Here is a 14,853-nt window from a genome sequence, read left to right on the forward strand (position 1 = left end):
CTTTGTCTTGAATTTATCTTCTTTTTAAAGACTACTTCAAGACATCCTAAATTGTCTTTACCTCATTAACATATCTATTCAGAGTTTTGGTATAAAACCTGGTGTTCTCAGTCCTATCGTTAGTCACTGACGAAAGACAGTGGATACTGTATGAAACGTCTAACTGTTTCAAAATCTTATCCAGTTGCTTGAGTAATTATTTTTGGCGTATCTTATTACCTGGATGTCTAACCTACTAACCGATTTAGTACCCCAACATCTGCTTGGAGTTTACGGTGAATGGAGCCTTGTCTGTTCTGTTTACATTGTAGGTACGGTGTTGTAGAAAAGGACAACAAAGTCAACGTAACGATTTAGTACCCCAACATCTGCTTGGAGTTTACGGTGAATGGAGCCTTGTCTGTTCTGTTTGCATTGTAGGTACGGTGTTGTAGAAAAGGACAACAAGGTCAACGTAACGATTTAGTAACGATCATCGTGAAGAACGCTGGTTCGAACGGGGAATTAGAGAAGCAATATATGAGAGGATGTACAACCCCGCCCTCAACAGGAAAGGGGCTCTACGCGTTCAACTTTCAGGCACCTGGGATAATGCACTGCCCACCACCCCCACCCCCGGACAAGCAACATTTAGTTACTGTACTAGAACAACAGTAGCTAATTGAAATATTGGCATAAACTTTGTCTTGAATTTATCTTCTTTTTAAAGACTACTTCAAGACATCCTAAATTGTCTTTACCTCATTAACATATCTATTCAGAGTTTTGGTATAAACCCTGGTGTTCTCAGTCCTATCGTTAGTCACTGACGAAAGACAGTGGATACTGTATGAAACGTCTGACTGTTTCAAAATCTTATCCAGTTGCTTGAGTAATTATTTTTGGCGTATCTTATTACCTGGATGTCTAACCTACTAACCGATTTAGTACCCCAACATCTGCTTGGAGTTTACGGTGAATGGAGCCTTGTCCGTTTACATTGTAGGTAACGTGTCGCAGAAAAGGAGAACAAGGAGAACGTAACGATTTAGTCTCCCCATATCTGCTTGGAGTTTACGGTGAATGGACCCGGGTTTGTCTGTTTACATTTAAATCATCATTAATGGTAACCGTTTTACTGCGCGGGTTTATCACATGGCCCCTAAGTGCAGAACCGCATTAACGTGTGGGCTGGCGACATGAAGAAAATGGGACAAAATAGAAAGCCCGGCGAAAATGCATAAAACAGCCAGAGCCCAACCTCTGCTTGGAGAGTGATCAATGGCTCCCTGTGCCATCCGATCTCCCTCCAAGGTCATCACGTGATTCTTTTGTACGGTGTAACTGATATCATGTTTTGACGCCAGCCGCCATTTTATCACCAAGGTTGACACAGAGAACATGGTCTCCTTAATGTTAAGGTTTTCAAACTACTGACTAAAGCCTTCCTGTTGAACAAGACATAATCTAGAGAACTGTGGTGAGTTCTATTGATCTGTCGAAGACAATTTGTAGATACTTTGTCCTTAATCTTGGTGGTTCTGATGAGGTAAACGCTTCTAGCAAACAGCGTCGTTCTGAACGGAATTATGTCCACGTCGGGTACGCTCCCGCAAGTCCGCCATCGTTTCAAAAACTCTTGTTGCAGCGTCCACGCAGTAAAGACGAACATGAGAAGATTAATATTCATGTATGTTAAAGTCTTAAAATTGTATGCCTGTTTCTTGTTTTTTTCTGCTTTCCATCATGGACAAAAGCAAGTTCTAAACAGCATATAATTTTACGCCCTCGCCATTTTGTCTTGCCGATCACGGCAAGGAATGGGGTTGGGGTTTTGTGCGCGTGAGAAATTTGCGCGTGAAAAACTTGCGCGTGAAAAATTTGCGCGTGAAAAAATAAAGTTCAAAAAATGTGTCAGAAAATGTGCACCACAAAATTCTTAGTCAGAAAATGTTACCCCATGATATGATTTTGCATCTGTTTCCTGAATTTTGGGTTTGAATTTTAGGTCCCTTGGGAATATCTAAGCTGACTCCCAAGGGATTTAAAACCTTTTTGGAGGTTTTAAGCTTAAAACTTGATATAAGATGACCCACAATGGAATTAAGTATCTTATTGTTGCATTCTACAGTTCAAAATGTTGTTCTTTCAATCTTCAAGTGATTTTTAAGTGATTTTCAAATGTTAAGTTTTCACGCGCAAAAAAGTTTGAAATTTGCGCGTGAAAGAATCTGCTTGAAAAAAGATGAAATTAGGCTAATAGAATGTAGAAAAGCTTCAAATAGTTACATTTTACAATACAAAACCTTATATAATAAGTAAGTTGACTATGTATTTGTTAGAAATTTAAGTGGTTTTCTAATGTTTAGGTTTCAAGTCCCAAAAAGTTTAACTATTCCCAAGGGACCTATTCCCAAGGGACTAAAAAATCAAAAGTTTTCAAACCATAAATTCAGGTGTCAGATGAAAAATTGTCATGGGATCACATTTTCCTGTCTAAGAAAATTATACTGCACATTTTCTGCCACATTTTAAAGAAATCTATTTTTTCACGCGCAAATTCTTCACGCGCAAATTTTCACGTGCAAATTTTTCACGCGCAGAAAACCCGTTCCCCAAGGAATGTGGACACTTTCAAAACAATTTTAGTGTTTTTTGTGTGCTTAAGATTCTATAACAAATCGATAGGTGTCTTATAGACCCGTGGTGACTACTCCGAACTTACAGTCCTCCTGTACAGCTAGATCTAGACAAATTTTGAGTAAGCGTTTTGTTGTTGTTACGTAAACATTCACCATTGTACCCTATAGCTAGTTCTTTTTTTAAACAGGTCCGCCATTTTGAATTTAGAGGTGAGTTGACACCCGACACCCCCACCATGGCTGAACTCTCCCGCCGTGCCAGGCTCTACATAACGATCAACGACAACCTCTCCGAGGATGACGTCAGACGCCTGAGAGCCATGCTGGTTGCTGACAAGCACCTTTGACAAGCAAGGGTAGAAAATGCAACGCCTTTAGAAATGTTTAACATGCTAGACGCGGACAATAAGATCGGGAAGGGGAACCTAGCCCTGCTAGTGGACCTTTTGAAAGCCCTTGGTAAGACAACGCTGGCTCAAGAAGCAGAGGATGTGTCGAAAGGGGAAGAAACAAGAGGTAGGTTAAACTATTATACACATCTGTTTAATCTGAAGCATAATGTACTCCGCTTGAATATAATCGAATCTGTGAACATACTGTGACGCTGGCCTAAGCATGGTACAACAAACATTCAATGTTGCTATCCGAGTATTAGATAAAACAGGGAGGATTATGATGAGAAGAAACGTTATCGTAGTAACAGATATCAATATTTGGCAAAGCAGTGCATAAATTTGGTCATTGAAATCTCACAAACTAGTGTGACATGGACATATTATCCTTGTGGCAACAGCTATGATAGGCATCCTTCTCCCTATAATACGTCTTAGGAGAATAAAACACGATCAAAGATGACACAAGTTTAAACTGTATTCAGTAAAACAGATGAACTGTCATACTCATATATTTCAGGGCCGTCATGTACTATTGATGACGTCATCAGCTGTCTCAAAGACATGTATGTGAAAGAATATGCGAACGTGCGACCTCTTCCGTGGTGTGAAGACCTCAACCTGCCTTTGGGAGAGGTCTACACAAATCTGCAATATCAACGTAGGGACGGTAGGGGGTACTTCGAGGACACTAGCACTATCGTAAGCTTAAAAGATATTTACAAGACTAACAAAGCTGAAGCTAGCAATACAAATGAAATGCCGGCCGTTAGAAGGATAAGGGTAGAGGGGGATCCTGGTATTGGGAAGTCGTGCTCTTGCCAGAAACTTGCTCATGATTCGTCCGATGGGAAACTGGATGTTTTCAAGGCTGTGTTCTTTTTGGATATTCGGCACATGTCTGGAAAGGTTAAAGATGCAATATTTGAGCAGCTCCTACCAGAGGATACAAACATGACCCCAGACCAGCTCTGGTCCTACATCCAAGAGAACCAGGATGATGTTCTCTTCATCCTGGACGGTCTAGATGAGCTCAGTCAGACAGCTAGGGAGAGAACAGATGTGGTGGCCTTGATTCAGGGTAAAATCCTCAGGAACTGTCATGTCCTGGTGACCTCCAGGCCGTACCACTGTGTCAAAGACCTGGAGAAATGTCACGAGTTTTACAAAATCGTTGGCTACAGCAGGGAAAATTCTGTGGCATTCATACAGAAATACTTCAGTAAGACTCCCGAATCTGCCAGAAGGCTAGCAGGACAGCTAAAAGATAACGGACACTTGTCGACAATAGTAGTCAATCCCCTAAACAATGTGCTGATATGTATTGTCTGGGAAGACAATGAAGGAAAATTACCCTCCAGTCCAGCTGAACTATATCAAATTATTGTATATTCAGTTGCCAGGCGATACTGTGCAAAGAAAGACATTCCATTAGATGGTGATAAAATTCCTACGAAAATAGAAGAAGCATTGCTAGGCTTGGGGAAACTGTCCTGGGAGGGACTAGAGCAGGATCAGCTCCAGTTTAACATTGGCGATGTCAGAGAGCATTATGGGATGTGTGCCGATGACATGTTGACTATCGGCTTACTGACGAGAGACAGGTCTTTCTCCAGAATCAAGCGCACCTGCTTCTGTACTTTCTTACATAAAACATTTCAGGAATACATGGCTGCCTACTACGTCAGTGAGTTGGTCAAAAAGGAAAGTAAACAAAAGGAAGGTATGGAATGTCTTCGTAGTTTGTTTGGGATGACAGTGGCTACAGCTACTGATGTCGACGAGGGATTATTGTCCGCAAACCGTAAGAGATATGAGGTAGTTCGAAACATGTTTTTTTCAGTCCTAGGTGACAGTTCAGACAAGCTGTTTGAAATGTTTGCAGAGGAACTAAACAAAGATGGGTGTGAAGAAAAGGACAAGGACGTTTTGTCCTTTATTTGTATCATGCTCCTTGGTAGAACTTCTAATGAAATGAGGAATAAAATGGCGGAGATTGTGGCACCTTTTTTGTCTGAGCACATAACAAACGACGTGCGCAAGCATTGTGCTTATGGTGAAATTGGAGACCATGCCGTGTGGTTTAACGGATTGAAACAAGTAATCAGTTGTCAAAAAGAAATCGACATGAGTCACAACCCCAGGCTGATACGGCGTCTCACGATTTTCTGCGACCATCTTTTAGAATGGTCACTGGACAACATGTTCGCAGAATTGACAGAACTACAAAGTCTACAACATGTCAATATCGACATAGATGCAAATCATAACCATAGCGAAGCAGATTTCTCACAATACGACTCCACGATGGCTGGCATGGTTATAAGGCAGAGTTGTCTCAGGTCATTTACCGTGAAGATAGCTCAGTGGTGTTGTGCGTCAAATGAAACAAAGGGGTTTGGTAACCTTTCAACAACCCTACAAAGTATCTCTCACCATACAACGCTGGAGATCGCAGAGCTAGAACATCCAGTGAACACTGATGTCTCTAGTATGGTAAACGATGGACGCAACAGGCTTGTGACATATGATGTCGAGGCCATGTTGCACAAGCTTACAGAATGTGTTACTAGAAACAAATGCCTTAAAAGACTACGGCTTAGCTGGAAAATCGGGAAACAATATGGATTGTTCAATTTTTTCCAGGGGAGGTTGGAAAGCAGATATGGTAGAAAGGTCACTTCCAAAACAATATACAAGGGAATCTGTAGCAGACAGTCTCTTTCCGACCTATGTGTAGCGATACAGGGAAACAGAACCTTGGAGACATTGACGATTGATGGAATGTTCTCTGAATCAGAGGGTCATCAGGAGATAATCGACCAGCTAATGCGTAATAAACCTGAGAATTTTAAGGAACTCAGAATCACAATGTCTGATTCTCAGCAGTGCGCTCGGTACATCTCTGCCGAAAGTCTTAGTTATATTTGTGACTCGAATAGCAGTAGTGAGGAAGGTGGAACCACAGTGTTTGATTCTGAGCAGTACACTCAGTCTACCTCTACCGACACTCCCAGTTGTGGTACTGACTCCATCAGCCATGAATTAGAAGAAAGGCACATCAACCCCAGTACTAGCACTGGAGTCAGTGGGCATCGGTATGACTTGCAGCCCCGCCGCAGCAGCGGGCATGATGACCTCGGTAAGAGATCCCGTCGAAGTCAGTTATCGACAAGTGCAACGACACAGAAGAAAGCAAAGGCGGTTTAATTTGTAATTAGTCATAGCCATAAAAGGAAGAGGTATAGGAGCCTCCGTAAACGCAGTCGTGACACAGAAAATATACCAATATTTTTTTTTTTAGTTTGAACACTTACCATTTCCCCGTTTCACAGCTTTCCATTCGACAAGTTAATATTGAGTCACCTGACTCAATGAAACTATAGAAAACTGTACTACAATCTCTGAATGACTGGAGTGCTGTGCACAGCAGGTAGCTGTCTCAGTAATGATTTCTGAATTTCTAGGGAGCTCAGTAGGAAGAAAAATTAGGGAAGTTCTGTGTATAAACAGAGTTTTATATTATTAGGAGGTTTGAATTGGACGCTTACAGATGATTCCTCATTTGACAAGAGCACGGCCATACATACTCTATCATTAATGTCACAAAGTTGATAGATGATGGTAGGGTGACATTGATGTTAGTACCAATTATTCTCCTCTGGTGCTTGCTATATGGATGCCATTATTTGTATGTAACTCAGAATGATGTTTCAATGCATCCATGCATTGTATTTATATATCAGAGATGATAAATCTTTACTCATAACGTCAGAATGTACATTTGTATTCATGTCTATGTATATATGCAAAGCTTAAGGATTTTAAAATATATTTGATTATCATTTTAATGAAATGTACTGCTTTGAACAAAGATAAGAACAGACATATATTTGTGAGATGAGTATATTTCTAAAGACACATTCCCTTTTGTCTGTCATGATTATTTGTAATAATGCAATAAGGCATGTTGTACTTATATGTATTTAAAGATGTGTAATGCAAGAGTGATAATCAATTTTGAACAATTCCATATTGCTTGGCTTATCTTTTCCAATCCTCCAGTTTCAACCAAAACAATAGAGTGATGTTACCATTAGACATGGCCAATGTAATTATAGATTTGCACTGTAATGAAGTCGTATGTATAGAGTATGCAGGCTTCTGGCATGCATCATAAATGTTCGTTATCAACTGAAGGGACGATTTTACCAAATAGATTATACGTGTGCTCTGAAGGATGCTACTACTATCAGATGCCATGACACTTTGTAGACAAATATGTATTTTTTATGAATTCATAAAACGATTGAAAGGGACAATTGATCTTGAGTGTTTAATTTCCGTGTTGGAAATACAAACAAGTGTTCCGTGTCCTTGCCTCCGGTATGTTTAACAGTTTAACACACATATATAATAATATATAACAGTATATATTCAACAAAACATAACAGTGCATAACAGTACATAGGTTGTCACACAGTACAGTACACTACAAATAGAGACGCAGGCAAAGGCATCGTTTTAGTCTTTATTCACACCCAATTGTAAGTAACATTTATGAACAAAGATGTCTGCACTATATCACCACTGGTTACATTTCCAACTAAACTAAACGTTTTTCATCTGGATTTAGTAACTGCTTTTATCTAGTCTAAATAGCTCTATTCTGCATACAACAAATAGAAAAAAAATGTGTACATACTATCAAATGTAAAAAAATAAAAACCTATAACAAAAAAAGCCATCACTAAAGTGCATACAGACTTCAACGCCCGTTTTGGAAATAGGCAGGCTGCTGTTTTAATTCAATAGCAGATAAAAATATGATATGAGCAAAGTGTAGCTTTTGGTTTTTGATCTTTCCACCGCAATTCGTTAAAATTTTCACATTTCTTAATATTAAATTCAGTGCTACCATTTCCTTTTTTCATCCTTCTAGTAACGCATGTTTTTTGCAATCGTTATTGTTTTTTTTCTTTGAAGTATTAATATTTCTGATTATTGTTTTTACGCATTTCTCCAACGACCCTCTCCTGCCTCACACTCCCCGTGTTTCTCCACAAGCCGTCAAATATTGTCCTTTAAACTGGGTCTGAAAGCTGTACAACCCGATAACAGCAATATATAGAAGAAACAAACACAACAGCAATCTAGAATATTAACTGTCAACAAGCTTTTGAATGTTATCAACTTCTGCAATCTACTAATATCAAACACAATATTGAACAGTGTATCAAGGCACTTCCTGGGAGAGAGGACAATGGTAACGAGAGGCTTGAGGGCGAACATGGGAAATTTTCTTTCTTACTTTTTGTTTGTTTGTTTTTCTTTTTTCTCTCTTTTTTTGGTTTTCTTTTCTTTTCCTTTCCTTTTTTGTTTCTTTTTGTTAAGGTTTTGTTTTCGTGGTTTTGTTGTTTTCTTTCCTTTTCTCTTTCTCTGTTTTTCTTTCTTTCTTCCTTTGCCTTTCTTTTCCTTTCCTTCTTTGTTTCTTTTTTGTTAAATTTTTGTTTGTTTCTGTGGTTTTGTTTTCTTTCTTTTCTTTTGTCTTTCTTTGTATTTATTCTCCTCTATATTTTTCTTACTTTTTCTATTTCTTTCTTTTTTCCTTTTCAAAATACTTTACTTCTTTCCTTTTTTTTCTTCCTCCCGACCTATCCTTTACTTCAATCGCGATCCCTTTAGTACTCAATCAGATACTCAGGGTAACACTGAGCGCTGTCAAAGATGACGAAAATCTTAGGATCAGACCTGCTGTTCACACAGGAATCAAAGGTCTTCCCCAGCGGCTCGCTCGGGTTGAGAGGGGGAGGGCGGCGGAGGTTCGACTTTCCTTTGGTGTAAGCACCGACTAAGACCTTGGCGACGAACATAGTTTTACGTCCACGAGACATTTCCTGGGCGTAGTCGTTGGAGTATTTGGAGCTTGTGGAGAAGTAGCTCCCCTGTCCGTACGCCGCTCCTGTACTGGTGCCGCTGAGCCGCCAGTCGAAGTTTTGCAGACAGATGGCGTCCACTACCTCAGGTCTCGTGCCGTGGAACAGCTGACGTTCTTTTGGGTCGGTTCCTCCGCTCTGCTTCTTCATCTGAGCCTTCTTCCTGTAAATCGAGGCAAAAATTGGAAGATTGAAGATGGATACCTGCTCCTTCTCCAATTCAGGTAATTCAAATTTGGTATCTGATCACACCACGTATTTGTAATGGAATTAAAGTTCACAGGTGTTGATAGGTCGGGGGTCGATATAGACTTTTAATTTATTTCTGACGTCAAGTTTTCCTATGGTTACGTGTCAGAAGTAAAAATCGATATTACTGAAGAAGTCCAAATGATAGGTCAACATTCGATGAGTGTAGATTACTTTAAAAAACAATAGTTTGGAAGAAATTTTAAAACTTCGATAACAATTCTATGGTAGATATTTTACCTGACGTAAGCGCTCCACAGATAAGGGTTTTGGACCCGTTTGATGTTGATGATGGGCGTTCCCGGCATTCCCTGCTGCTCGAAGAGCGTCTTGACCTGCTGGTACTCTCCGGCTGTCTGTCCGCTGGGTGAGAGGGGCACCTCGTCATAGTCGTCCCCGTCCTCGGCCATCGCGCGCCAGTGGGCGGGCAGGGAGTCGTCTGCTCCCGAAGAACCCGACGTCAGCCTGCGACGGGCTGTGGGCTTGTTCCTGGATAGAAGGGATATCATGTTAAAGTGACAGGGAAATGAATTTCCTCCATCATTAATGTAAACACATTGGTCTTTTCTGAAAACATACATGTATATGTAATGTTTATAATACCTGCCTAGTACTGTGTGCACTTTGGTTGGACAAATTAGCAACTGGTCGTGACGTCACAGATAGGATACTAGCACGGCTGCCTGTTCTTCCCTTTGACGTCACGACCAGTTACTAATTTGTCCCACCGAAGAGCACACAGTGCTAGATAATTGATTAAACATTACATCTACATGTATGCTTTTTCCAGAAAAGACCAAATTTTACGTGAATGATAGAGGACATTCTATCTCCCTAGCACTTTAAGCTTCAGGAGCTACTCTAAAAGACGGTAAAAATAGTGATGTCATGACTTTTACCTTCTCGGGTTGGTGACGTTATCGTCCGAGACGAACTTCGGCCTCCGTCTGACGTCACGCTTGGTCTTGTACTTGACGTTCTCCTGCTGCATGTCGCGCAGGCGCAGTACGTACTGATGGTGTTGAGTGTTGAAGGTCAGTTCGGCGTCAGGCTGGTCCTGGTACCTGTCCTCGATATCCTGACTGGTTAAGCTGCTCTGGTCTCTGTCGGCGCCTGAGGTGTTCTGGAGATAGGAATTATGTTGTTAATTTTGTGTCTACATAAGATGTTCTCCCGTAATAGACCTCTTGCCAATTACGGCGGCCATTTTGAATTACCCGAGGTCAAGGTCTAGGGGGGGGGGGTCATGCACCAAAGTGAGGCTCAGGTTGTTGTGGGCCTTTAATAAGCCTATGTTGCAACAGTTGGACTTAATGTTGGCTAATTCTTTATTCATTTTTCATACTTTTTGAGGGGTGAATTCAGAACATTTAGTGTCGGTGCTTATATCCCCCATTGTTACTTTGCATAGATTGGACCGTGTGAAATCACACAAAAACATGCACTGAAATCTGGTTGATTTTCTTTAGGGAAGAAATTAAAGTTTGGTGGTTGTTCTGAACTTTTCAGTGTCACAATGGCTTTTTGGTTGTGTGTGTATCATAGCTCCATATAAAATGCAATCTTCCCCAGCATGTTCATTGCGGTTCAAAGCTCTCATCGCTTTATGCTCCTTGGTAACCCTCGCCTCTCATTAGACCTCTTGCCAGTTACGGTGGCCATTTTGAATTGCCCAGGGTCAACTGGGGGTCATGCCTATGATATGCCTATGTTACAATATAGGCATGCCATCTTTGGTGGTACATTTTGCCCCTCTAGGGTGAAATACAGTGGTGCATGTGCCTGTCATATGTAGAAAATATTGTTGCGAAAAGTTGGACTTAACTTCTGGCTAAATTTCTATCTATCTTTTACAGCTTTTGACGGGTGACTTGAGAACATTTAGCGTCAAATGTAAGGACTGACACTAAATGTTCTGAATTCACCGGTCAAAACCTATGAAAAATTAATAAGAATTTAGCCAAAATCAAGTCCAAATGTCCACAACAATATCTTATACACATGACAAGCGCATGTACCACAGCGCTGCACCTTAAAGGGGAAAAATGTATCACCAAAGATGGCATACGTATATTGTAACATAGGCTTATCATAGGCTCACAACAACCTGAGCCTCACTCTGGTGCATGACCCAAAGCTGACCCTGGGAAATTCACAATGGCCGCCGTAACTGGCGAGAGGCGAGGGCTACCAAGGAGCATAAAGCGTTGAGAGCTTTGAACCACAATGAACATGCTGGTAGAGATTGCAGTTTATATATATGATACAGACACAGTTTATATATATGATACAGACACAACCAATAAGCCAAGGTGTTCATGACTGAACATTTTCTCTGGATACAGAGACAGAAAAAAGAAAGAAGATAAAGAAAGAAAGAAAGAAAGAAATGTAAAATACATGTAAAAGACAGACAAATAGACCATCCAAAGAAAAATAGTAGTGAAAACATCTAACACATGATAACCCATTTAGAACGTCTCGGTCCAGTCGCTCTTGACAGCAGACACACAGACCAATCAAAGAAACAAACACCAGTGAAACATATGATAACCCCGCGGTATAGTCTCACCATCTGTCCGTACTCCACCCAGGTCCCGTCCACGTCCTGCCAGTACCACAGCCACTCCGTCACGAACGGGTATCCGGCCGGCTTGGCGCCCCACGACGGCGTGGACAGCCTCCGGACATCATAGTCCTTGTCTTTCGCCATTGGGTCTAGACCAAGGCGTTGAAGTAACGAGGAAGCGTCTTGCGGCGGCCTTGTCTTCATGTCCTTGAAGTTGAGCACGTATAACGGTTTGCTGTATTTAACATGATTACAGGATTAGTTGCATTTTGGTGTCGTATTTCATAAGCACGTCATTTGCGTCAATTTGTATCAGTTCACATTTCTTACAGGTTTTTACTTTAACAGGGGTTTATTCAGTTCGTATGTACGCATCTGACTGGCCGCCTGTCGAAGTAACACCCAGGTAATATATACGTGTATTTGTAAACATCAATATATATAGTCTCTATCAGACTAACTTTGCTGGCTGTATGGAACATGATACTGCCATTGGGGTTTCGGTCCCAAATGGTTTGACTGGCCAGGCGTAGTGGCTCAGGAGGGGAAATGTTCACCTTTCCGCGAGCCGACTCCCCTGGTTAATTTGTCCCCTTTTTGCCGATCCATAACTGGTAGAAAGGCCTGGTAGATACTATTATATATATCAAAACTGCCTACCGCGTAACGTATGGCCCTAGAGAAGCATTACGTTTCGGTACACTTGGTCACTTTGGTTTCCTTTTGCTTACCCTTTCATGTGTCACATGACCGAAACCAATCTCTGTTGCGCAAGGCAAGGAGCGCACGTGACTGGGTGTTCTACCTCATAAATCATGGGCATAGCTGATGCCACATGGCTCATGATAACAATGGGTAAATTCGCAAAAAGCACTGCCAATTCGTTCCTATATCTTAAAGTACAAATTGCCACAAACGAAGGGTTTCTAGAATCGTCTTCTCTTTAGGGCAACTAGCTGCATGTGCCAACAGTGTCTCAGAAAACTCGCTATTTCGCTGGGACGGCTTCGACCGAGCAATTTGATAAAGCGCTCAGCAATTGTCTGGAAAAAACAAATACGAATTTTTTTACTATTTGTATTTTGTTGTCTTTTTAGTCATATTTTTTGCCTTATATTCCAGTTATGAAATCAAGGATTACACAGATCCAATTCAGGTAACAGCCAGGTCGCAGAGCGATCACCGTCAACCTCGTGAAATCGGGGGCCTATTTAAACCCCATACTTGTTTGATCCCAGCAAACAGACGTCTCCGTTGATGACGTCGCTGAACTGCTTCTCTATTGCGATGTTAATTTTGGAGCTGTAGTCTTTCCAGTCCTTGGTGTCGTCCCCAGCGTGCCGAGACTGCCATTGGTAGGGCATGGGGCAATGCCAGTTGTGACAGGTGTCGCCGAAGGAGCACCTTTTTAGAAAAAATAGATAAGGGCTCAATGTGATATATACGCAACTCGAGTCATGAAATATGAATATTCCTCACACTAGTAGACAAAGGATACCCTTGCACGAACACTATCAATGAGTATGGCCATGATACACGAAGACGACATCAACTGTCACAGTGACTCTTAAACATAACGCTATTTCAACTTACTAAAAACCATTTCCGGGCGTGTGATAAACCTATCTGTCACATCAGTGACGTATGTAACGTTACAGTAACGTTATATGTGGTTGAGAGATTGTGAGTGATTGTGTGTGTGTGTGTTTGTTTGTGTTAGTGAGTGTGTGTGCTGTGCGTCAGTGATTGTGTGTGTTGTGCGTTCGTGATTGTGTGTGTGCGTGTGTGTCTTCGTACGTGTATGTATGATTTCTTTTAAAAGAGACAAGCTGACTGGCAGAGAGAGATACATCTGCACATGGTATATTATCGTATTATGAACCGCGGTCAAAATTATCAAATTGGTGCCAAAAATGTATCAAAAGAAAGCTGTAAGTTTCAGTGGTCTCACCTGTTCCGCAGGTTGAACGTGCAGATCTCCGTCCCTCTCCCAGCATCACCATCCCCGCGCCGTGAGGACCCCTCCCCCCCACTCGGTGTCCGTCTCCTGTTCCCTACCCTACCGCTGGGCAGGGCGCCCCTGACAGGTGGGGCTACCCCGGGGGACACGAACATCTCATGAAGGAAACTCTCAGGTTTGGAAGTGTCGATCCCAAACCTACTCAGAACCTCCATTGGTTGAGCGTCGTGTAAGTTGTGAGAGAAAGCACAGTGTTGTGCACCGAACCTACACCCCCCTTTCAAGTAGAACTGACAGACGTGTAGGAATGTACAGGTGGGGCCCTTACTGCAGCCTCTGCCACGGTTGTTGTACCAGGTACAGGCCGCCGGCAGTCTTGGTGAAGCCGTCGGGGGGCGTCCTCGTCCAATCCCGCCGCTTGGAGGACGGTGTGACGGCTGCCGTCCTCTTCCCGCCATGATTTAGTAGACTGACGCCGGACAAATTTGATGTGGTTGTCATTAAAGTACGCTACATGGCTGTAAACACTAGGTACGAAGTGGGACTTTCCGAAGATCTGATCGTTGCGACACAAACACGGAAGTGAAACTACGTAATCAAGTTTCGGTCCTCTGACCCATGAACTTTGCATATTAATGGGGCAGATTTTTCGAAAAATCTCTATAAAATTTGATGATGAAAACATAACATTGTTCCAAGCTTGATAGAAAGACCAAGAAACCGACGTCATGTGTGAAAAGTGGTTTTATATTCATTTTAGCCTAGGCACGTTTTGGACGGCCAAGAATTAAACTGTATTGCATATACGATACGCTAGGTGCCGCTAGAAACTGGACCGCTGGTGCGACCTTGATTCTATCCTTCATGTAGTTGGCTTTCCGCGGCTCCCATTACTCGTCTATTTCAAACTTCTGTTCAAGGCTATGCTGAGACCTGACCATCCTTTGCACGACCTGGTTCCTGCTCAAAGACACTCTGCCACAGGAAGAACACTAAGGAACAGTGAATTTTTATGATCAATGTAACAAATTTGTACTCAATTCGGGGGAATGCATGTTGTGCTCTCCCTCCTTTTGTACATTTGGTGAAGAAATGAGAAATAAATAAATTGCATCAGACGGGATCT

The 14,853-nt window shown here is 41.8% G+C and overlaps 2 protein-coding genes across 3 annotated transcripts; one reads left to right on the plus strand and one right to left on the minus strand.

Moving 5' to 3' along the window:
* The first annotated feature begins 1,346 nt into the window (after positions 1 to 1,346).
* On the plus strand, positions 1,347 to 7,264 carry LOC136438083 (uncharacterized). Of its 2 annotated transcripts, none has more exons than XM_066432760.1 (3): positions 1,347 to 1,459; positions 2,810 to 3,137; positions 3,534 to 7,264. In XM_066432760.1, exons 2-3 carry the CDS (start codon positions 3,002 to 3,004, stop codon positions 6,221 to 6,223), a joined length of 2,826 nt encoding a protein of 941 aa, XP_066288857.1. In that variant the 5' UTR covers positions 1,347 to 1,459; positions 2,810 to 3,001; the 3' UTR covers positions 6,224 to 7,264. The 2 variants fall into 2 exon arrangements, with proteins under 2 accessions (XP_066288857.1, XP_066288858.1); XM_066432761.1 differs by having other exon boundaries at positions 2,830 to 3,137.
* A 1,359-nt stretch (positions 7,265 to 8,623) lies between these two features.
* On the minus strand, positions 8,624 to 14,320 carry LOC136438084 (protein mono-ADP-ribosyltransferase PARP12-like). The gene is made up of 6 exons (XM_066432762.1): positions 13,719 to 14,320; positions 12,992 to 13,171; positions 11,771 to 12,002; positions 10,098 to 10,321; positions 9,439 to 9,687; positions 8,624 to 9,112 (listed from the first exon to the last, which is right to left on the minus strand). The coding sequence occupies exons 1-6, from the start codon at positions 14,183 to 14,185 to the stop codon at positions 8,695 to 8,697; spliced, it is 1,770 nt and encodes a 589-aa protein (XP_066288859.1). The 5' UTR covers positions 14,186 to 14,320; the 3' UTR covers positions 8,624 to 8,694.
* Positions 14,321 to 14,853: the final 533 nt, after the last annotated feature.

The sequence above is a fragment of the Branchiostoma lanceolatum genome, chromosome 7, assembly GCF_035083965.1.
Source record: "Branchiostoma lanceolatum isolate klBraLanc5 chromosome 7, klBraLanc5.hap2, whole genome shotgun sequence".
Taxonomy (NCBI): domain Eukaryota; kingdom Metazoa; phylum Chordata; class Leptocardii; order Amphioxiformes; family Branchiostomatidae; genus Branchiostoma; species Branchiostoma lanceolatum.